The sequence below is a fragment of the Vidua macroura genome, chromosome 26 (assembly GCF_024509145.1).
Source record: "Vidua macroura isolate BioBank_ID:100142 chromosome 26, ASM2450914v1, whole genome shotgun sequence".
Lineage (NCBI taxonomy): Eukaryota > Metazoa > Chordata > Aves > Passeriformes > Viduidae > Vidua > Vidua macroura.
This window is the reverse complement of record NC_071596.1, coordinates 6,212,152-6,232,116: the sequence shown is the minus strand read 5'-3', so window position 1 is coordinate 6,232,116 and position 19,965 is coordinate 6,212,152. Positions and strand designations below refer to the sequence as shown.

Here is a 19,965-nt window from a genome sequence, read left to right as displayed (position 1 = left end):
AAGTGGCATCGGGTCGGGGGTGAACTGGGGCTTTGCAGCTCAGGCTGGGAGGGATGGATGTGTTTGGGGGATGCTCAGGGGTGAGTGATGATGGCAAGGAAGATGAGTTGAGTTCATCCCGGGTGGATGATCTGGTTTGTCCCTGAACTGAGCCAAATGCACCCAGTGCTGGTCCCCAGCGCCAAGTCCCGCAGTGAAGCCATCGGAGGAGAGGGACCCGTTTGTCCCCAGGGTGATCCTGCCTTGTCCCTGCTGCTGGCTGGAGTCCCCTGGGGACTCCTCAGGGGTCCCTCGGGGCCCAGCTCCAGCTCTTTCAGTCCCACACGCTCTGTATCCCATTCCCGTGGCCGGTGGTGCCGTTTGTCCTTCAGGGAAGGTCCCCGGGCTCCGGGTCCCTTTTTGTTCAAGCAATGTGACCTTGGGAGTCCTGCTCCCACCCTCGGGTGGCAGCGGGGAGAAGAGGGCTGGGGTCAGTGTCCTGGGGTCACTGTCCTGGGGTCACTGTCCAGCTGCGTCACTGTCCTGGGGTCGCTGTCCTGGGGTCACTGTCCTGGGGTCACTGTCCAGCTGGGGACTCTCAGCCCCAGGGGACGATGCCCAGGGGGCCAGGACGCCCCAGCTGGGAGGTGGGTGACAGTGGCCTCGGTGACAGTGGCCTCGGTGACACTGGCCTCGGCGGGTGACAGTGGCCTGAGCACTGGCAGAAGCCACGCTCACGGGAGGGACCGGCTACAGAGGGGTCGTCGTGACGGTCCTGCTCATCCCGGGGGGACACCGGGGCTGCCGCACCTTGGGTGGGTCCCCAAGGACATGGGGGCGACACCGGGCGGCTCGGGGGGGACAGGCTCGGTCTGGAGAGAACGGTCCGGTCTGGAAGGGCCGGTGCGGTCTGGAAGGGCCGGTCCGGTCTGGAAGGGCCGGTCCGGTCGGGAGCGGCAGATGCGTTCCGGGACATGGGGACGGGGCAGATCCCGGCGTTTTTGCGGAGGCTGGAAAAGAGGCGGATGGAGCGGAACAGAGCCCACCCGGGGGGTCCCATCTCCCCCCGCCCGGCACAGGCCGGGGGGGCGCGGGAAGCCCCCGGTGCCGCCCTCTAACGGCGGCGGCGCCGCTGGAAAATCCCGACCGAGAGCGGGGGGCGGGGGCGGGATGCGGCTGCTCGGGGCCGCGCCGGAGCCTCGCCCAGCTCCGCACCGCCCCGCACCGCCCCGCACCGCTCCGCACCGCCGGGGATGAGGTACGGCCGCACCTGTCCCCCGCACCCCCCGAACCCCCGGGGGTCCCGGCGGCTCCGGCCGCTGCAGCCGCCGGGGATGGCGGAAAGCGGGGGGGGCTGCGCGGCGGGGCCGGGGGGAATCGGGGTGCGGTGTCGGCTTGAGGGGGGTTGGATGCACCGGAGGGGCCCCGATCTGCGCCCCCTCCCCGCGGCGGGGATGCCCCCGGCCCTGGCTGCGCTGCATCCTGCGGCGGGCGCGGCTCCGTCCCGCGGGATCCGGGGGATCGGCGGGATATTGGGGGACAGGAGGGTTCAGGGCGGATCAGGGGGTTCAGGGGGAATCGGGAGGGTCGGGCAGCGTTTACCCCCCGCATCCTGCAGGGACAAAGGCCGGACAATGCGGGGGCTCGGCGGGGAGTCCGCGGGAGGGGGGAAGAGGGAGCAGCATCCCCGTCCCCATTCTCACCTTCATCCCCATTCCACCTCCATTCCCATCCCCATTCCCATCCCGTCCCCATCCTGCGGCCGAGGCGGGGGCTCGTCCCTGGGGTGACAGCAGCTCCCCCCGCCCCGATGCGAGCTCGGCTCCCTGCAGACCCCCCCTCCCCTCCTCTCCCGATGCTCCCCAGCGCGGCTGGGCCAGGGATTGCGGCTGAGCCCCGGGCTTGGAGCCCCAAAACCTCACCCAAACCCGCACCCCAAAGCCTCCCCACAAACCCGCACCCCAAATCCACCGCCCAAACCCGTCCCTTAAAAACCTTGGCCTCTAAACCACGTCAACCCCACCCGGGGGGCACCCCAAGGGTCCCAGTGCCGTGTCCCCGGGCAGGGGTGTCCCCAGTCACCCCGGATGGGGGCGGGGAGTGGCTGCACGTTCCACCCCGCTGGCTCCCATGGGCACCCTGGGGCGTGGGGTGGATAAGGGGGGCCCTGCATTGTGAGGGGGCTGTGCTGGGGGTGTTGGGGACCCCAATGCTCGCCCCACCACGGCCCCACATCCATCCCCAGGCCATGCATGTCCGTGTGTGTGTGCAGGCTCTGTGCGGGGGCTGCGGGGGGCGATGCTGTGTGAGGAGAGGGCGATGGATCCCAAGTCCCCGCGTCCCTGCGTGTGTCCCCACACGTGTGCAGGATCGAGCTGGGGGGGCCTGTGCTCCCTGGGGGGGTTTTGCTGTGGTCGGGGGTCCCCGGGGCCGGGTCGATCAGCCCGGGCTGGTGACAACACGCTGTTTGTTTAATGTCCCCGGGGGCTGCAGGAGCCGCAGCCGGCCGGGGGCTCAGCTGTGGCTGTGGCGGTGTGGCCGCACTCGGCTGATGGCTGCAGTCCCTGTCCCCAGCCTCATCCGCAGAGCTGCTGCCAGGCTGGAGCGAGCCGAGGGGTGCAGGGAGCTTGGGGCACCCCCAGGGCTCCCCAGGCCCTGCCCTGCTCTGCTCAGGCCAAGGCGGCCCTGGCCAAGCTGGCATCACATGTGGTGAGCAGTGGCCGGTGGGCAAGGCACTGCGGTGATGAGCAGTGCAGAGGACAGAGGCGTGGTGGGCAGTGGGCACTGTGGGCAGTGGGGTGGGCAGTGGGCCCCGTGGGCAGTGGGGTGGCAGAGGGCACAGTGGGCAGCGGGCACAGTGGGCAGTGCAGGAGGCAGTGGGCACCCTGGGCAGCGTGGAGGACAGCAGGGTGTGCTGGGCAGTGCAGCTGCTGCTTCATCTGCGGCAGCATCTGCCCTGCCAGGAAATTGCTGGATGGATCCAGGCCCCACCAGTGGCCTCGGCCAGTCCTGGGGTGCCCTCAGCAGAGAGAGGCAGATTTTGGGGGTAGAAGGAGACACACCCGGAACCCCGAGCCATTACATCGCCCCAGGGTCAGCCCACGGCCCCACCTGGGATCCAGCCCATGGAGGGACACCGGGTCCTGTGGGACAGTGACCATCACGGTGCTGGAATGGAGCTGCAGCCCTGGCCCCCCTTTCCCGCAGCCTGGCCCCCCTTTCCCGCAGCCCCGGCCCCCCTTTCCCGCAGCCCCGGCCCCCCTTTCCCGCCGTGTCTCGCCGCTCTGTGGTTGCAGGTGCGGCCCCGGCCCCTCCCCTGCAGATCCCGGCGCTGCCGCGGCCGCTGCGCTCGGCCGGCCCTGCCAGGAACTGGGGGAGCAGAGCTCGGCCCCCCCTCCATCAACCCCCCGAATATCCCAGCCCTGACCCCCCCGGGAGGGCAGCCCGAGCACCCCGGGTTCTTAGAGGGTGGGGGTCCCCCAGGGGAGGGGGCCCTGGCTGAGCAGTTGGGTGGGTGCACACAGCTTTGGGGTGCTGGGGAGGGGGCAACGTCTTCCCCTGGAGGAGTGGAAGCTCCCGGCTCCCATTATCCCCTACAAGGCTGAACACCCCCATCCTCCACGTCTGAGTCCCCAGGAAGGGCCGGGAACCGCCTGTGCTCCCCCATCACTGTCGCCATAGCAACAGCAGGCCGTGCTCATCCCGCATCCCATATCCCGCATCCCGCATCCATTATCCTGCATCCCCTACATCACCCCCCCTCCCTCGTGGCGCCCTGCGTTCCGTATCCCCCATCCCTCACCCTGCATCCCGCATTCCTGATCCTGCATTCCGCTCATCCCACACCCCTCACCCTGCATCCCTCATTGTCCATCCTGCATCCCCAATCCCGCATCCCACATCTCCCCCCTTCCTCTGCTCCCCACCCTCTCCCGTCCCATCTGCCCGGGGTTATTCCTCTCCCGGGGGGAATTTTCGGCAGCCGGGGGGGGATTGACCCCGTGGGGGTCTTTGTGTCCCTTGGGACTCACGGGCAGACCTGGGCGGTGGGAGGGGGCACCCCACAGCAGGACCCACAGGGCAGGATGGGGGTCCCCCACCACTGTGGGGTGCAGGGGTGAAGGAGCAGTTTGGGGGGGCCCGGGATGGCTCCTGGGGGTGGGAGGGATATCGATGGGGGGGCCTTGGGGGGTTGCTGGGTCCCACCACTGCCGGGTGGGGCCTCTGGGCTGGGAGGGGGTGCTGGGACACCCAAAAGGACACGTGGAAGCAGAAATCTGCCCCAGGGAGCCGCCGTGGGGCAGATTTGGGGGTGTCAGAGCCGCGGGGGGGGGGGTCGATCGCTGCCGCCCCTGACCCGCTGTGGTGGGGGGATGTGGGGTGGGGGCAGCCGAGGGGAGGAGGGGAGCCCCCGTCCCCATTGCCGGCTCCCCCCGCTCACACGTGCTGCTGACGAAGGCACCGCGGGGCCGCCGAGCTCCCGCTGCCGGCACGACCCTCCGGGGGGGGGACGAGGGGTCCCCGGCCCCAGCCCCCCCCCCGCGTGTGACAGCGTCGTGCGTGTCCCCCCGGGCAGGTGCGAGGGGCGGCGGGCGCTGCAAGAGGAGGTTTGGGGGGCTGGGGGTGGCTGGGGGGGCACGGGGGGGCTGAGAGGGTTTGTGGGGGGCAGAGCGGGGCGGGGGGGCCGTGGAGGGGCCGGGGCTTCCCCCGGTGCCGGAGGGAGCGGAGCGGGAGAAGGTTGGGAGCGGGAGAAGACAAAAGCGAGACAAAGGGAGCGGAGAGCGGAGCTCTGCGGAGGCTGGGAACCAGGCGGGGGCCGGCGGCGCTGGGGGGGCCCTGCCTGGGGGGGGGCGGCGCTGGACCCCACCCTGAGCCGGGGCCGCCCCTCTGGGGGGGTTTGGGGGCACCAGCTCTTCCAGGGCTCGGGGGTGCGGGTGGTGGGGTGCCCAGCGCTGCGGTCCCAGGTGGGTGCTGGGGGGCTGTGAGGGTGCTGGGGAGCCCCCCGGGTGCTGCCCACCCCCAAACCCCCCCGCAGGCGCTGGAGGAGGTGAAGATGTCCGGCTCCATCGCCTCGTACGACCAGCTGGTGCGGCAGGTGGAGGCGCTGAAGAAGGAGAACAGCCACCTCCGGCGGGAGCTGGAGGACAACTCCAACCACCTCTCCAAGCTGGAAAATGAGACCTCGGACATGAAGGTGGGGACAGGCCCGGCTGCGGGCGGGGCACAGACCCCGAACCGGGGGAGGGGGGTTCCATCCAGGTCTCCCCGTCCTCAATGGCTCCACCCCTGTTTTAGGAGGTCCTGAAGCACCTCCAGGGCAAGCTGGAGCAGGAGGCCCGAGTCATGGTGTCCTCGGGGCAGACGGAGGTGCTGGACCAGCTCAAAGGTGGGTGCCCGGGCAGGGTGGGGAGGGGGGGACCCCGCCAAGCCCACCCTGACACCGCTGTCCCCGTCCCCAGCCCTGCAGATGGACATCAGCAGCCTCTACAACCTCAAGTTCGCCCCGGAGGTGACGAGCGCCGGGCGCGGCGCCGAGGAGAGCCCGCCGGGCCCCGCCTCGCACCGGGACGGCCCCGGGGAGCTGGGCAGGGCCACCTTCCGCATGCTGGAGGAGCTGGACCGGGAGAGGTGATGGCCTGGCGGATAAAAGGGGCTGGGGGAGGCCGGGGGGTCGTGCTGATGGGGTCCTCCCCTCTCGGCAGGTGTTTCCTGCTGGGGGAGATCGAGAAGGAGGAGAAGGAGAAGATCTGGTACTACGCGCAGCTGCAGAGCCTGGCCACGCGCCTGGACGAGCTGCCCCACGTGGAGACGGTGAGTGGGGGACGCCCCCTGTCCCCCCCAGGCCACGGGGAGCCGCCCGGACCCTGCCCCGCTCACGCCACCCCCTGTGCCCCCAGTTCTCCATGCAGATGGATCTGATCCGGCAGCAGCTGCAGTTCGAGGCGCAGCACATCCGCTCGCTGATGGAGGAACGCTTCGGGACGGCCGACGAGATGGTGCAGCGGGCACAGGTCGGGTCCTTCACCCCCAGACTCCTCCTGCTCCACTTCTGGGGGCCCCCAGACTGATGGGCTCAACTCTGGGTACCCTCACAAGCAGCTCTGGGCAGCTCAGGTCCTCACACCCTACACCAGCTCCTCACACCCTACACCAGGTCCTCACACCCTACACCAGCTCCTCACACCCTACACCAGGTCCTCACACCCTACACCAGCTTCTCACACCCTACACCAGCTCCTCACACCCTACACCAGCTCCTCACACCCTACACCAGGTCCTCACACCCTACACCAGCTGCTCACACCTTACACCATCTGCTCACACCCTCACACGCCGTTCCTTGCACACTTGCACCCCTCCCTCCCATTCCTTGTGCTCCTGGGGGGTCCCAGCCCTCTCCAAGCCCCTCTCTGCCCCCCAGATCCGGGCATCCCGGCTGGAGCAGATCGACAAGGAGCTGATGGAGGCGCAGGACAAGGCGCAGCAGCCGGAGCCGCAGGTAGCGGGGCCGGGGTGTCCCCGGTCCCTGCGGGGCCACGGAGCCAGGGACGGTGGAGGAGGGGGCCAGCACGGCCCCCCCGCCGTTGTCCCCGCGCTGTCCCCATCGGCACAGCCAGGGCTTTGTGTGGCTCGGGCACCGTGAAATGGGCAGTTGCCATGGAGACCAGAAGTAGGCCATGGCGGGCGGGCGGCGCGGGGGCTCCCGCGGCATCTGCCGCCGCCGGAGACGCCAGGGTGGGCAGCCTGCCATCATCATCGTCATCGCCATCGCCATGGGCTGCCATCGACATGGTCCCAGTGTCACCCACAGCCTCACCATTGCCATTGTCCCACTGTCACCCACAGCTCCACCACCATCATCATCGTCATGGGCTCCATCACCATCGCCACACAGTCACCCACTGCCCCACCACTGCCACGGACCCACTGTCACCCACAGCTCTGCCACTGTCACCCACTGCCCCACCACTGCCACGGACCCACTGTCACCCACAGCTCTGCCACTGTCACCCACAGCTCAGCCACTGTCACCATCACAGGCTGCCATCGCCATTGTCCCACTGTCACCCACAGCACGGTCCCATCAGCACGGTCCCATCATCACCCCCCTCCCACCATCACCCACAGCCCCACGTGGCAACGCCCACAGCCCCCATCACCCCCAGACACCCCCAGATCCTCACAGCCCCCCGTTTCCAGCCCCTCCATCACTCCACAGGCTCAGCCCCAGCCCCCTCCCTGCTGCCCACCCACGCTCTCCCTTCCCTGAACCAGCAGCAACCCCCCAGTCCCAATCACCCCCGATTTTAGCTTAAAATACACCCTGGCACTGACGGAAGCAACGACTGGGGACCGCGGGGGGGTGGCAGGAAAGTGGGGAGGGGCTGGGCACGGGGGCGAGGGCGCTGCAGTGCAGCCACCCCCACCTGCCCCCTCCTCTGCAGCTCTGCGGGAAGGGCCCGGGCATGGAGGGGGACGGCAGCCTGGACCCCCCGACCCACCCCGAGGAGGGCGGCAACACCAAGGTGAGGGGCAGCAGCCGGAGCCCGGCCGGGGTGGGCTGAGCCCGCGCCAGGGCTGAGCGTGACCCGGTGTGCCCCCGCAGGTGGAGGTGGTGTTCTGGCTGCTGTCCATGCTGGCCACGCGGGACAAGGAGGACATGTCCCGCACGCTGCTGGCCATGTCCAGCTCGCAGGAGAGCTGCCTGGCCATGCGCAAGTCGGGCTGCCTGCCCCTGCTCATCCAGATCCTGCACGACTCCGACGGGGAGCCGGGGCCCCCCGAGAGCCCCACGGGCGCCAAGGACGCTCGGATGAGAGCCAACGCCGCCCTGCACAACATCGTCTTCTCCCAGCCCGACGAGGGCCAGGCCAAGAAGGAGATGCGGGTGCTGCACGTGCTGGAGCAGATCCGCTCCTACTCGGAGACCTGCTGGGACTGGCTGCAGATGCAGAGCCGGGACGGGGCACGGGGCCCCGAGGGCGCCGGTACGGGCGGGCCGGAGCCACGTGCGCTGGGAGGGGCTGGGAGGGACTGGGAGGGACTGGGAGCATCGTGTGTGACACAGGGGACTGACCCTCATCCCCCCGCAGTGCCAGTGCCCATCGAGCCCCAGATCTGCCAGGCCACCTGTGCCATCATGAAGCTGTCCTTCGACGAGGAGTACCGGCGGGCCATGAACGAGCTGGGTGAGCGCGGGGAGGGGGCTCCTTCCCTCTGCACCGCACCCAGTCGGGCTGCTGGAGGTGGGGGAACCCCGAATGACCCCTGCCTCGTCCCACAGGCGGGCTGCAGGCGGTGGCCGAGCTGCTGCAGGTGGATTACGAGATGCACAAGATGACCAACGACCCCCTGAACCTGGCGCTGCGACGCTACGCGGGGATGGCCCTCACCAACCTCACCTTCGGCGATGTGGTCAACAAGGTGGGGGGGCGGGTTGGGGGGGATCAGCAGAGCCTGGGGGGGGTCAGCAGTGTCTGGGGATCGCAGTGTCACCCTCACCACCCTCATCCTCCCCACAGGCCACGCTGTGCTCCCGCCGGGGCTGCATGGAGGCCATCGTGGCCCAGCTGGGCTCCGACAGCGAGGAGCTGCACCAGGTGGGTGCTGGTGGGGCTCCCTGGGGTGGGGGACAGGTAGGGGGACAGTCCCTGTGCCCACTCACCCCACTCTGCCTCTCCAGGTGGTCTCCAGCATCCTGAGGAACCTCTCCTGGCGCGCTGACATCAACAGCAAGAAGGTGCTGCGGGAGGTGGGCAGCGTCACCGGGCTGATGCGCTGCGCCCTGCACGCCGGCAAGGTGAGCCCGGGGCGGGTGACAGCGGGCACAGAGCGACCAGACACACCTGACAGGGCTGTGTGTCCCCCGGGGGTGGGTGACAGCGGGCACAGGGTGACCGGACAGGGCTGACAGGAGTTGTGTGTCCCCTCCCGGGGCAGGAGTCGACGCTGAAGAGCGTCCTGAGTGCGCTGTGGAACCTCTCGGCGCACAGCACGGAGAACAAGGCGGCCATCTGCGGGGTGGAGGGGGCCCTGGGCTTCCTGGTCAGCACCCTCACCTACAAGTGCCAGAGCAACTCCCTGGCCATCATTGAGAGCGGTGGTGGCATCCTCAGGAACGTCTCCAGCCTCGTCGCCACACGGGAGGATTACAGGTGAGGGGCACCGCGGGGTGGGGCCGCACCTGAGGGACCCAGGGCACCCCGGAGTGAGGGAGGGCTTTGGGGGATGCTGTGGGTGGGGGTAGGATGAGAATGGGGACCCTGGGCTCTGTGGACCCCGGCATGGCCTCGGGGGATGATACAGCTGCAGGTACAAGGGGCATGGAGATGGGGGAACCTGGGCACCAAGGGTGGCGTTGGGGGATGCAGTGGCTGGGGGTGCTGCAGGATCGGGGGGCACTGCAGACCCCAGGGACAGCACTGGGGGGATGTCATGTCTGGGCAGAGATGGGGTCACCTTGCACCCCTGGGATGGGGCAGGGGGCGGGTCCAGGACCACCCTGACGGCCGGGGGGTCCCCTCTGTCCCGCAGGCAGGTGCTCCGGGACCACAACTGCCTGCAGACGCTGCTGCAGCACCTGCGCTCGCACAGCCTGACCATCGTCAGCAACGCCTGCGGCACCCTCTGGAACCTGTCGGCCCGCAGCCCCCGCGACCAGGAGCTGCTGTGGGACCTGGGGGCGGTCAGCATGCTCCGCAACCTCATCCACTCCAAGCACAAGATGATCGCCATGGGCAGCGCGGCCGCGCTGCGCAACCTCCTCACCAACCGGCCCCCCAAGTACAAGGACGCGGCCGTGGTGTCGCCGGGCTCCTGCATGCCCTCGCTCTACATGCGCAAGCAGAAGGCGCTGGAGGCCGAGCTGGATGCCAAACACCTGGCTGAGACCTTCGACACCATGGAGAAGCAGAGCCTGAAGGGCCAGAGCGCCAAGAAGCCGATGCGGCACATGGAGAGCCTGGTGAAGGACTACGCCTCCGACTCCGGCTGCTTCGACGACGACGAGGTGCCCAACATCTCCACCGGCGTGGAGACGGCCAGCGCCTCCGTCCTCTCCATGTTCCTCAGCTCCTCCTTCCTGCAGGGCCAAGCGCTGCCGCGGGCGCTGGCACAGCGGCGCTGCCCGGAGCCGGAGAAGGACGGCAGCGGGAGGGCGGCCGAGCCCAAGAAGCCGCCGCTGCCGGAGGATGACGTCTCGCTGGCCGCCGAGAAGTTGGCCAACAAGATCTCCAGCACGGTGGCCAAGATCGACAAGCTGGTGGAGGACATCTCCACCATGCACAACTCCTCGGACGACAGCTTCAGCCTCAGCTCCGAGGACCACTGCCTGGACTGGCAGTACGGCCCCGAGGACGGGCACGAGGCGCGCGCCCAGTCCTGCTCGCCGTGCCGGCTGTCGGACACCGGCGGCTTCGCCAAGCGGGAGAGCCTGAGCCGGGCGCACACCCTGCTGCGGCTGAAGACGGCCTACACCAGCCTGTCCACCGACAGCCTCAACAGCGGCAGCACCAGCGACGGCTACTGCACCAAGGAGCACATGAAGCCCTGCCCCAGGGCCGCCTTCCTGGACTACCGTGACGAGCTGCAGCGCTACCAGAAGCGGCCCAGCCGGCTCGACCTCAAGAGCATCCTGGGCAAACCGGAGCGGGCTGAACCCCCCGCACGGGACCCGGCCGAGCCAGACAAACCCGAGCAGCGGGACCTGCCCGAACGGGCCAAGAAGATGGTGACTTTCCCCAGCCCCAAGGTGCCAGAGAAGGAGACGGAGTGGAAGAAGGAGGTGGGCACCAAGCCCCCCATCGACCCCCATGTTCGCACCATCAAGCTCTCTCCATCCTATCAGCATGTCCCCATGCTTGAGACCCTGGCCAAGAGCAGCACGGCTGCTGGCCACCAGCCCTCCCTCCTGGGCAGGAAGCAAGCCTGGCTCCCCCCAGCGCTGCTGCAGGCAGCTGAGCCCCTGAGCAAGATCCCGGAGAAGCTGCCGGCCCAGCCACCAGCCTCGGCGGAGCAGGAGTCGGTGCAGAAGTACTCGGTGGAGGACACCCCAATCTGCTTCTCCCGGTGCAGCTCCCTGTCCTCCCTCTCCTCGGCAGACAATGTGCTGGACGGGCAGAGCCACAGCGAGAATGACCTGGACAGCGACTCCTCCCTGGAGATCCTGGAAATGGAGGAAGGGGATGCAGAAGGGGAAGATGGGAGGCAGGAGAAGGAGAAGGCGGTGGATCCAGGTCCCACCACGCCGGTGGGGATCTCCCAGCCCATCACCATCCCCTTCCCGAAGCGTGACAAGGTTTTCCTGCGGGAGGCCTCGCCCTCACGCCAGGAGGACCTGACGCCCTCGAGCTCCTCGGAGAACTACATCCAGGAGACGCCGCTGGTGATGAGCCGCTGCAGCTCCGTCAGCTCCCTGGGCAGCTTCGAGAGCCCCTCCATCGCCAGCTCCATCCAGAGCGACCCGTGCAGCGAAATGATCAGCGGCACCATCAGCCCCAGCGAGCTGCCCGACAGCCCTGGGCAGACCATGCCCCCCAGCCGCAGCAAGACTCCCCTCTTCGAGCTGGGCTGCCAGCCGGAGAAGGAGACCAGCCAGTTCAACATCCAGTGGGAGAACAACGTCAAGAAGTTCATGGAGATCACCGACTTCAAGGAACGCTTCCAGCTGCCCCAGGACCTGGACTCCATGGTCTACTTCACGGTGGAGAAACCCAACGAGAACTTCTCGTGCGCCTCCAGCCTGAGCGCCCTGCCCCTCCACGAGCACTACGTGCAGAAGGACGTGGAGCTCAAGCTGATTCCCACCTTCCCGGAGAAGAACAGCCTGAACTTCGCGGCTCACGAGAAGCGGGAGGAGCGGCGGGAGGAGCGGTACCTGGAGGGCCGGCGAAGGGCCGAGCGCCCCGAGCCCCCCGACGACGACGACATCGAGATCCTCAAGGAGTGCATCAGCTCGGCCATGCCCTCCCGCTTCCGCAAGGTCAAGACCTCGCTGCTGTCGGGGCAGGTGCTGCACCCGCAGACCAAGAAGCCGCTGCACGTCCCCGTGTACATGCTGGTGCCGGCCCACACCCACCCCGGCGTCCCCAAGCACCTGCGAGCCACCGCCCGCGACCTCTTCAAGGACGACGACTCCTTCACCGACTCGGCCGACGGGACCCCGGTCAACTTCTCCAGCGCCGCCTCGCTGAGCGACGAGACCCTGCGGTACCCGGCGGGCGAGGAGGCCGAGCACCCCCTGGCCGAGCGGCGCCGCGAGCCCGGCACCATCCCGGCCCGCAGGGCCGCCTCCGGCAGCTCGGCCCCCGCCCGCCTCAGCTCCGCCGGGAAGGGCAAAGCGGGCCCGGGCCGCGGGGAGGGGAAGCGGGGCCAGACCCTCCCGAAGGGCACAGCCAGCCTGGAGCTGGGGGTGGGCCGGGCCAGCGGTGCCCCCGGGAGGAAGGATGACGCTCTGGAGGACGGGGTGGTGTTCCAGTCGCTGTGCCACACCACGCCGACGGAGGAAGCCGTCTACTGCTTCTACGACCCGGATTTGGACGAGCTGCCCGAGGCGGGCAGGGATGGGTCCGGCAGCAGAGCCCAGCCCGGCCGGGCGCCACGGAGGGAGCGCTGGGGAGGCTCCGTCCCCAACAAGGACCCCGAGCCCGGTCCCCGTCCGGCGAAGACGAAGCCTCAAAACAACCTGATCGCCGACGAGACGCCGCCCTGCTACTCCCTGAGCTCCTCCATGAGCTCCCTGAGCGACGCCAACATCTCCGAGGGCGAGGAGCGGGGCCAGCCCTGCGGCAAAGCCACCTGGCCGCGGTCAGCTGCCGTGGGGCAGGCGCAGGGGGGCTCGCCCAGCTCCCCCAGCCTCAACTCGGAGGATGATCTGCTGCAGAAGTGCATCGGCTCGGCCATGCCCAAGCGCCGGCGGCCCGCGGCTCGCCGCAGGCTGGTGGAGAGAAAGCAGAAGCCGCCGGGCGCCGGCGGGAGGGAGCGGAAAGCCGAGGCCAGGCATCACCCCGAGGAGGACGCCGGCTCCGACCGGGGCTCCGACCTGGACAGCGTGGAGTGGCAAGCCATCCAGGAGGGAGCCAACTCCATCGTCACCTGGCTGCACCAGGCTGCCGCCTCGCTGTCCCGGGAGCCTTCCTCCGAGTCCGACTCCATCCTGTCCTTCATGTCGGGGCTCTCGGTGGGCTCCACGCTGCAGCTCTCCCTGGGCAGGCAGGAGAAGCAGCGGCCCGGCAGCGCCTCCGGCCGGGACCCGGCGAGGAGGGAGCGCAGCAAGGGCCGCCCGGAGCGCAAGGACGCGGCCGGTGCCCGTCCCGCCGGCCGCGCCAGCTCCAGGGCGGAGCGGAGCCCGGCGCCCGCCAAGCCGGTGCCCAACCTGCCCGTGGTCTTCCGCGGCAGGACCGTCATCTACATGCCCAGCCTGGCCAAAGATGCCCCCAGCCCACGGGCCACCCCGAAGAAGACCCCCGCGGCCAAGCCCGAGGCGCCGCCGGCCAAGAACCTCTCGCTGAGCCAGCAGCGCTCGCGGAGCCTGCACCGGCTGGGCAAAGCCCCCGAAAGCGGGGAGCTGGCGCTGCCCAAGAGAAGCACGACCCCGCCCGCCCGCATCGGCAAAGGCCCCCCCTCCTCGGGCTCCTCCCGCACCTCCACGCCCTCGCAGCACGCCCCCAGGAAGCTGCCGTCGCCCTCCCAGGTCACCAAACAGGGCCCGGCCGCGGGCAAGGCGAGCGGCTCCTCCTCCCCGCCGGGACCCCCGGCCAGAGCCCCGGCCCCCAAATCCCCGGCTCCCAAGCAGTCCAAGACGCAGAAGTCGCCCGTGCGCATCCCCTTCATGCAGAAGCCCAGCAGGAAGGTGCTGCCGGGCCGGGGGGCCATGCCGGTGCTGGAGGAGCAGGTCGATGGCTCCAAGGCTCGGCCCGGGGGGCCGGGGGGCAGCCGGCTCAACCTGGTGCGGATGTCATCCGCCCGCTCCAGCGGGAGCGACTCGGACCGCTCCGGCTTCCTGCGCCAGCTCACCTTCATCAAGGAATCCTCGAGCCTGCTGCTGCGGCACCGCTCCGACCTGTCCCCGGCGTCGCCGGCCACCTCGCTGCCTCGCCGGGGCTCCCCCCAGCGCAGCCGAGCCGCGCTCCCGGCCGTGTTCCTCTGCTCCTCCCGCTGCGACGAGCTCAAGGCCGCCAAACCGGCGACCCCCGGCCAGCGGCCGCTCATCCCCAGAGCCCAGCCCGGCGGCAAAGCCACGGCCGGGGCCAAGCCGCCGCGCCGGACCAGCTCCGAGAGCCCGTCCCGGCTGCCGGTGAAGACCAGCGTGCCCGCGGCCGAGCCCTTCAAGCGCTACTCGTCCTCGCCCAACATCAGCGCGGCGCGGCGGGCGGCCAGCCCGTCCTCCGTGCGCTCCGAGGCGGCGGCGCGGCGGCGGCAGAACGAGCCGGCTCCCGGGGGGCCGCCGGGAAAGCCGCCGGTGGTGGTGATGAAGGGCACGTGGCGGAGGATCCGGGACGAGGACATCCCGCACATCCTCAAGAGCACGCTGCCCTCCTCCGCGCTGCCGCTGGCAGGCTCTGGCGACGAGGAGCCCCCCGGCACGCCCAGGAGGACCAGCGACGCCGTGGTGCAGACCGAGGACTTCGCCACCTCCAAGACCAACTCCAGCACCTCTCCCACGCTGGAGACCCGCGAGGGACCCCCGCACCCCCGCGTCACCGGCGACGGCGAAGCCCCCGCGCCCGCCAAGGCCGCCCTGCCCATCTCCTTTGGCCACGAGGCGCCCGCCGGGACCTTCCCCGGCAGCCGGCACGGCTCCCCCAGCAAGGCCGCCCGTGTCACCCCCTTCAACTACGTCCCCAGCCCCATGGCGGTGACAGCGGTGGCCGATAAGGCGGTGGAGAAAATCCAAGCCTGATGAAGCCCCGGTGAGGGTCCTGTGACACCCCCAGCCCCACGGGAGCTGCCCAGGACCGTGTTTGGGACACAAATGGGGACGTGAGACAGCTGGGGACCAGCGAGTCACCCCAACCCGCTGCTGGCCCCGGCTGGGGTCTTGCTGTGCTGAACCATCGCCATTCCCAGCAGCAAGGACTGGACAGAAGTGGGAACGTTCCGGGTTTGGGGTGGTTCTCATGGACCATCCCCTCCCACTGATGGACGTCCAGGGACAAGCTGAGGTGGGGCCGTGTCCCCATGTGCCCCCATCCTGCTCACCCAGGGGCTGATCCCACACACCGGGGAGCTGACACAGCACATCCGGTACCAGGAAAACCCCACACGCTCCAGCTTGTCTGGCACCAGCTCTGGCTCTGCCCACGACGGCAGCTCATTTATTAACAGGGGAAGGGATGCAGAGGAGAGGCTTTGGAGGGGGACATGGGGACCAGGACCCTCGTTTGGGGGACCTGTGCCGGTCCGAGGTGGTGGCAGGCGGAAATGGTGCAGGAGGAGCCGGGCAGGGCTCGTGGGGGTGGCCGGGGTCCCGATGGGCTCATCCCAGGGGCTGCTCACAGGGTGCTGTCACCAGGCTGGGGGGCTGCTCTGGGAGGGGACAGGGTGCTGAGCTGGCACCGGGATGCCCAACCCCCAGGAAAGGGTCTGGGGTCCCTCACCTTCACCCACAGCCCCCCAGCCTCCCACCCCCAGGGCAGGAGAGCCTCGGCTCGCAGCCAGGATCCCGGTGTGTCCTTGTGGATGTGGACACGAATCCATCCAGGACTGGATTACGCCCACGAACACAGGGCCTCCCAGCCCCAAAAACCGGGGGACACCCCCACTCCTGCTGCCAGCTGGGCCCAGGTGCCAACACTGGGGTGTGTGGGAAGTGCCTCACCCCTAGGAGTGGGATGGGACCCCCAATCCAGGTGGTCCCAGACCCCTCGGGTACCTCCAGTCCAACGCCATCACTCCTGTGGATGGGGTGACCTTTGTGCCCCCCATCCCAGTGCCATGGGGGGCTGTAGAGACAGACACAGGGCTATGGGGACATGTGCAGGGGCCACACCTGGGTGGCTGTGGGAACGCAGTGAGGAGCTCTGGGTTGCACTGGGGACACACAGTGGGGCCAGGGAGACACCAGGACCGTGGGGATACGCAGGGGGTCCCCAGGGATGAGCACTGGGGTCGTGGGGACGGGCACACCCCAGTGCCCACTGGAGCCCCCCTGCCCTGGCAGTGGCCGGCACGGAGGGACCAGCCGGGACTGAAGAAAAGGAAGAAAAGGAAGAAAAGGAGGAAAATCCCAGGAGCAGCAATCCTGAGTGCTGTAACGGAATGCACAGGAGGGCCAGCATCGCCCCCCGGCTACAAGCCACCGCCCTCCCCCTCCTCCACCGACAATCCCGCCGGGCTCTGCCGGGCTCCGCTCGCCGTCACTGTATCTATGTACTAAGGATGTTATTTTACCAGACTCTGGACAGTATTCCCAATTAAAAGCCAACCTGTGTAAATAGGAAGGGGTGTTTGGTCTGTCCCGGGTGCTCGGGCTGGCCGGATCCGCAGCCCCTCCGCAGCGTTTTCTGGATCCATTTCTTGTACGTCACAACCGAGGTGGCCACCGGCGGCTTGAAAGGGTTGGTGGCGTTCTTGCTGCTGAAGGACATCACGCCGGCCACTGCCGGCCGCTTCCCGCACACCGACGGGCTCCCCGAGTCACCCTGAGGGGCAGGTGACACCGGGGAGTGGACGTGGGGACAGGGACCCCCACCACGGCCAAGGGGACATCTCGCCTGCTCAGAGTGAGCATCCTCCCCGGAGCCCCCCGCAGCCGGGCTCGGGGTGGGCAGAGCTTTGTAGCCCTTGGACCCCCAAATTCTCACCTTGGTGGGTGCCGAGCCGCGGTGCTGCCCCTGGAAGCAGATCATGGCGGGGCCGATTTTGCCGCGCCAGAAGCTGCTGCTGTCGCACTTCTGCGTGTCCACCACCGTCACCTCCAGCTCCTGCAGGGTGGGCGACAGCTGCCGGCCCTGGGAGTCCACGACCCCCCAGCCCGCCAGGCTGCACCGCGCCCCCGGCGCCGGCTCCCGTCTCGCCAGCGAGATCAGCTGCCGTGTCCTGCTCAGCGTCACCTTCCCGTCCAGCTGCGGGCGGGGGTCGGTGTCAGACCCCCCACCATGGGCAGAGGGGCTGGCAGGAGCACCCCAACACCGCGGGTGGGGCGTCAAAGGGGAGCACCCCAGTGCTGCAGGTGGGGGACCGAGGGGGAGCCCCCCAACGCCACGGGTCGAAGGGGAGCACCGAGCCGGTGCAGCGCCAGTGGGAGCGGGGAGATGACACCCAGGTGTGAAATCTCTTGGGGGTGAGAAGAGGAAATGTCACCGCTCGCCCCGGCTGCACCGACACCGTGCGAACACCCCGCCCGTTCCCGGCGGCGCTTCCCGGCAGCGCCGCCGCTCCAGCCCCGCTCGGAGCCTCCCCCGCGGCCGGCCCGAGCCCCACCTGGAGCAGGAGCAGGTCGTTCTCCATCGTCTGTCGGTCGTAGCCGGGGTGGGGACAGGCAGCCCGGATGCTGAAGCTCTGCGTGTCCGCCCCGCGGTCCTGCCACTTGTGCAGCCCCACCACCAGCCGCACCTTGTCCCACGGCCTGCCCTGCCCCGGCAGCGCTGTCAGCCCGGTGCCGGTCGCCCGGAGCCGCGTCCCCTCCCCGGGCAGGACACAGCCGTGCCGGACTCACCTGCGATGCAGGCAGTGCGCGGCCGTCAGCGCCCAGCTCCGGTGCAGCAGCGCTGCCCCGCAGACGTGAACCCCCCCCGAACTGGAGGGACACCATGTAGGGCCGGGAGTGTTCTCTGGCCTCGTGTCCCCCGATGATCGACGGCTGGAGCCAGGTCCCGTCCCCACCAGCACCTGCCACCGCTCCGGCCAGTGAGTCCGAGCCCCCGCTGGCCACGCCGGACCCACCGGCCCGGTGCTCGTCCCAAGGGAGGGGCGGCAGCCGCTCGCCCCATCCCGCCCGCTCCGCGTCTCCCGGTGCAGCTGCCGAGCTGGAGGAGCCCCGGCTCGCGTGTGACAGCGGAGCAGGGCAGCAGCGGGGCGCGGACGCTGCTCAGGGGGCAGGAAGGGGAAGAAGCACCCACAAGGTCACGCCTGCGGGGGTGGGAAACACCCACGGCCCCCCCAGCGCTCGGCTCTGCAGACAGAAAGCGGCACCTTCATCTCCCAAAACTGGGGATTTATGAGATTTAGGACAGCCCACAGTGGGTGAGGCACTCCCACCACCTTTATTAGCAAAACAGGGCAGTTTTTCACACCATGGGGCGGTGCTGGCCCCCGACCCAGCCCCCCTGGCGGTCCCTCAGTTCGTGCCCTCGGGCGGGACCCGCCTGGCCCGGCTCCTTGGGCGGGACCTCAGGCTGGCCAGCAGCCGCTGGAAGAAGAACTCGTTCTGGTATTCCAGCGGGACGAGGTGCTGCAGGAACGCCGGCACCTCGGCTCTGGTCACCCCCACGCACACGGGGACCACCCTGGGGCCGCGCTGGTGGATACTGCGGAACAGGTTCCACTGGGACACGTGCTCGCACCACCGGTCGCCCACGGACTTGGCCGAGAGCAGCAGGATGGCCACCCGGCTGGCCTCGATGGCCTCCACGGCCGATAGGATGACGGATGTCCCAGCCACTTGGTCCTGGTGCTCCGTGAAGCCCCGAAATCCCTCCTCCCTCAGGCGCTCTGCGATGCGGGAGGCGACGTGGTCATCCTCGGGGAAGTACCAGAGGCTGAAGTCGTAGGGAGCAGAGGACGTGCCACCCACGGGGGACATGGCAGCCGGTTCAGGGGCAGAAGGAGGGGTGCAAGCCTTCATCCCAGCACCAGGAAAGTGCCACCGTGCTGGCCTGGCGGATCCCAGTGCTCCCCGGGAAAAGGTCACTGGGGTGGCACAGCCGGGGCTGTCCCGGCAAATCCGGATCCTCCCGATGCAAGCGGTTTTGCGAGGGTGAAACCACAGCGTGGGGTGTCCCGAGGCGCCCAGCACGGCCCCTCAGAACGCCTTCTGCCTCATCTCGGCGATCCCGCGGTCCAGCGCCTCCCCGACCCTCTGCAGCTCCCGGCGCCGCTCCCGCAGCTGCAGCCGGGATTGCTGCAGCCGCTGGTTCATCCCCACGTAGGAGCGGATCTGCCGGTACAGCCGCTCCCGCTCCTCGGCCGCGGGCTCGGGGCAGCCTGGCGGGCAGAGCCGGGGCTCAGCGGGGCTGGGGGGTCCCCGCGGCCCCCCCTCCCCAGCGCGGGCTCACCTGGAGCGGGGCCGTGGTCCTGGGGGGGCTCGGCGGGGAGGACGAACACGGGGTCGGAGGGGTGCGTGCCCTGCACGTCGGCCAGGATCTGCTCCACGCTGGGGGGCTCAGGGCGGGTGGGCAGCACCCGCTTGGCCTTGGAGCTCATCCCGGGGGAGGCTCATGTGGGAGGGGCTGCGGAGGGGGGAGGTGAGGGCGCTGCGCTGCCCCCGCCCCGGACAGACAGACGGACGGACAGACACCTCCCCTCTTCTATCCCCCCAGGACGGACAGGCCCCCTGTGCTGCGCTTTGGACAGACAGACGGACCCCCCGCAGCAGGCAGAGCCCCCTCACTGTAACCCCGGATGGACAAACAGAACCCCCCACCTTCCCCTCCGGACAGACAGACAGACAGACACCTGCCTGCCTCCCAGACAGACACACAGATCCCCTGTGCTGCCCCCCCTCCCGTCAGACAGACCGACTCCCTTCCTCCCAGACGGACAGACTCCCCCACCCCGCCCTTTGGCCGGACAGACAGACGGACAGACCCCTGCTCGCCCCCACCCCCGCCGCTGGACGGACAGACAGACAGACAGACAGAGCCCCACCCCCGCACAGACAAACCGGCCCCCTCCGCCCCCCGGACACACAGACAGAGCCCCCCGACCCCCCCCCCCGGACCGCAGACGGACCGACAGACCGACCCCTCTATCCCGGCCGCACTTCCGCCACGCCCAGGACACGTCATCAAGACAGCCCCGCCCCTTTCCCGAAGGCTCCGCCGCTCT

At 69.5% G+C, this 19,965-nt stretch overlaps 3 protein-coding genes across 4 annotated transcripts; 1 reads left to right on the top strand and 2 right to left on the bottom strand.

Annotated features, from left to right (window-relative positions):
• Positions 1 to 1,159: 1,159 nt before the first annotated feature.
• APC2 (APC regulator of WNT signaling pathway 2) lies at positions 1,160 to 15,406 on the top strand. The gene is made up of 15 exons (XM_053999359.1): positions 1,160 to 1,237; positions 5,015 to 5,173; positions 5,275 to 5,365; positions 5,439 to 5,607; positions 5,682 to 5,790; positions 5,877 to 5,990; positions 6,401 to 6,478; positions 7,425 to 7,505; positions 7,586 to 7,967; positions 8,073 to 8,168; positions 8,264 to 8,403; positions 8,502 to 8,579; positions 8,663 to 8,779; positions 8,920 to 9,134; positions 9,514 to 15,406. Exons 2-15 carry the CDS (start codon positions 5,033 to 5,035, stop codon positions 14,876 to 14,878), a joined length of 7,176 nt encoding a protein of 2,391 aa, XP_053855334.1. The 5' UTR covers positions 1,160 to 1,237; positions 5,015 to 5,032; the 3' UTR covers positions 14,879 to 15,406.
• Positions 15,407 to 16,191: 785 nt separating this feature from the next.
• On the bottom strand, positions 16,192 to 18,721 carry LOC128819172 (granzyme M-like). The gene is given in 6 exon segments (XM_053999120.1): positions 16,192 to 16,619; positions 16,782 to 17,042; positions 17,401 to 17,545; positions 17,636 to 17,712; positions 17,714 to 17,945; positions 18,285 to 18,721. Coding segments are annotated over 6 exon segments (1,380 nt in total). The 3' UTR covers positions 16,192 to 16,391.
• C26H19orf25 (chromosome 26 C19orf25 homolog) lies at positions 18,164 to 19,935 on the bottom strand. Of its 2 annotated transcripts, none has more exons than XM_053999555.1 (3): positions 19,882 to 19,935; positions 19,194 to 19,367; positions 18,164 to 19,122 (listed from the first exon to the last, which is right to left on the bottom strand). In XM_053999555.1, the coding sequence occupies exons 2-3, from the start codon at positions 19,339 to 19,341 to the stop codon at positions 18,941 to 18,943; spliced, it is 330 nt and encodes a 109-aa protein (XP_053855530.1). In that variant the 5' UTR covers positions 19,342 to 19,367; positions 19,882 to 19,935; the 3' UTR covers positions 18,164 to 18,940. The 2 variants fall into 2 exon arrangements, with proteins under 2 accessions (XP_053855530.1, XP_053855531.1); XM_053999556.1 differs by having other exon boundaries at positions 19,870 to 19,910.
• Between the last annotated feature and the right edge of the window lie 30 nt (positions 19,936 to 19,965).

Bases quoted from the DNA above. Each gene is read 5' to 3' on its own strand.
- APC2 (XM_053999359.1), top strand. From the start codon at position 5,033: ATGTCCGGCTCCATCGCCTCGTACGACCAGCTGGTGCGGCAGGTGGAG. The intron at 7,506-7,585 runs GTGAGGGGCAGC...GTGCCCCCGCAG, and splicing joins AGGAGGGCGGCAACACCAAG to GTGGAGGTGGTGTTCTGGCT. The intron at 8,404-8,501 runs GTGGGGGGGCGG...TCCTCCCCACAG, and splicing joins TCGGCGATGTGGTCAACAAG to GCCACGCTGTGCTCCCGCCG.
- C26H19orf25 (XM_053999555.1), bottom strand. From the start codon at position 19,341: ATGAGCTCCAAGGCCAAGCGGGTGCTGCCCACCCGCCCTGAGCCCCCC. The intron at 19,123-19,193 runs GTGAGCCCGCGC...TCTGCCCGCCAG, and splicing joins GGACCACGGCCCCGCTCCAG to GCTGCCCCGAGCCCGCGGCC.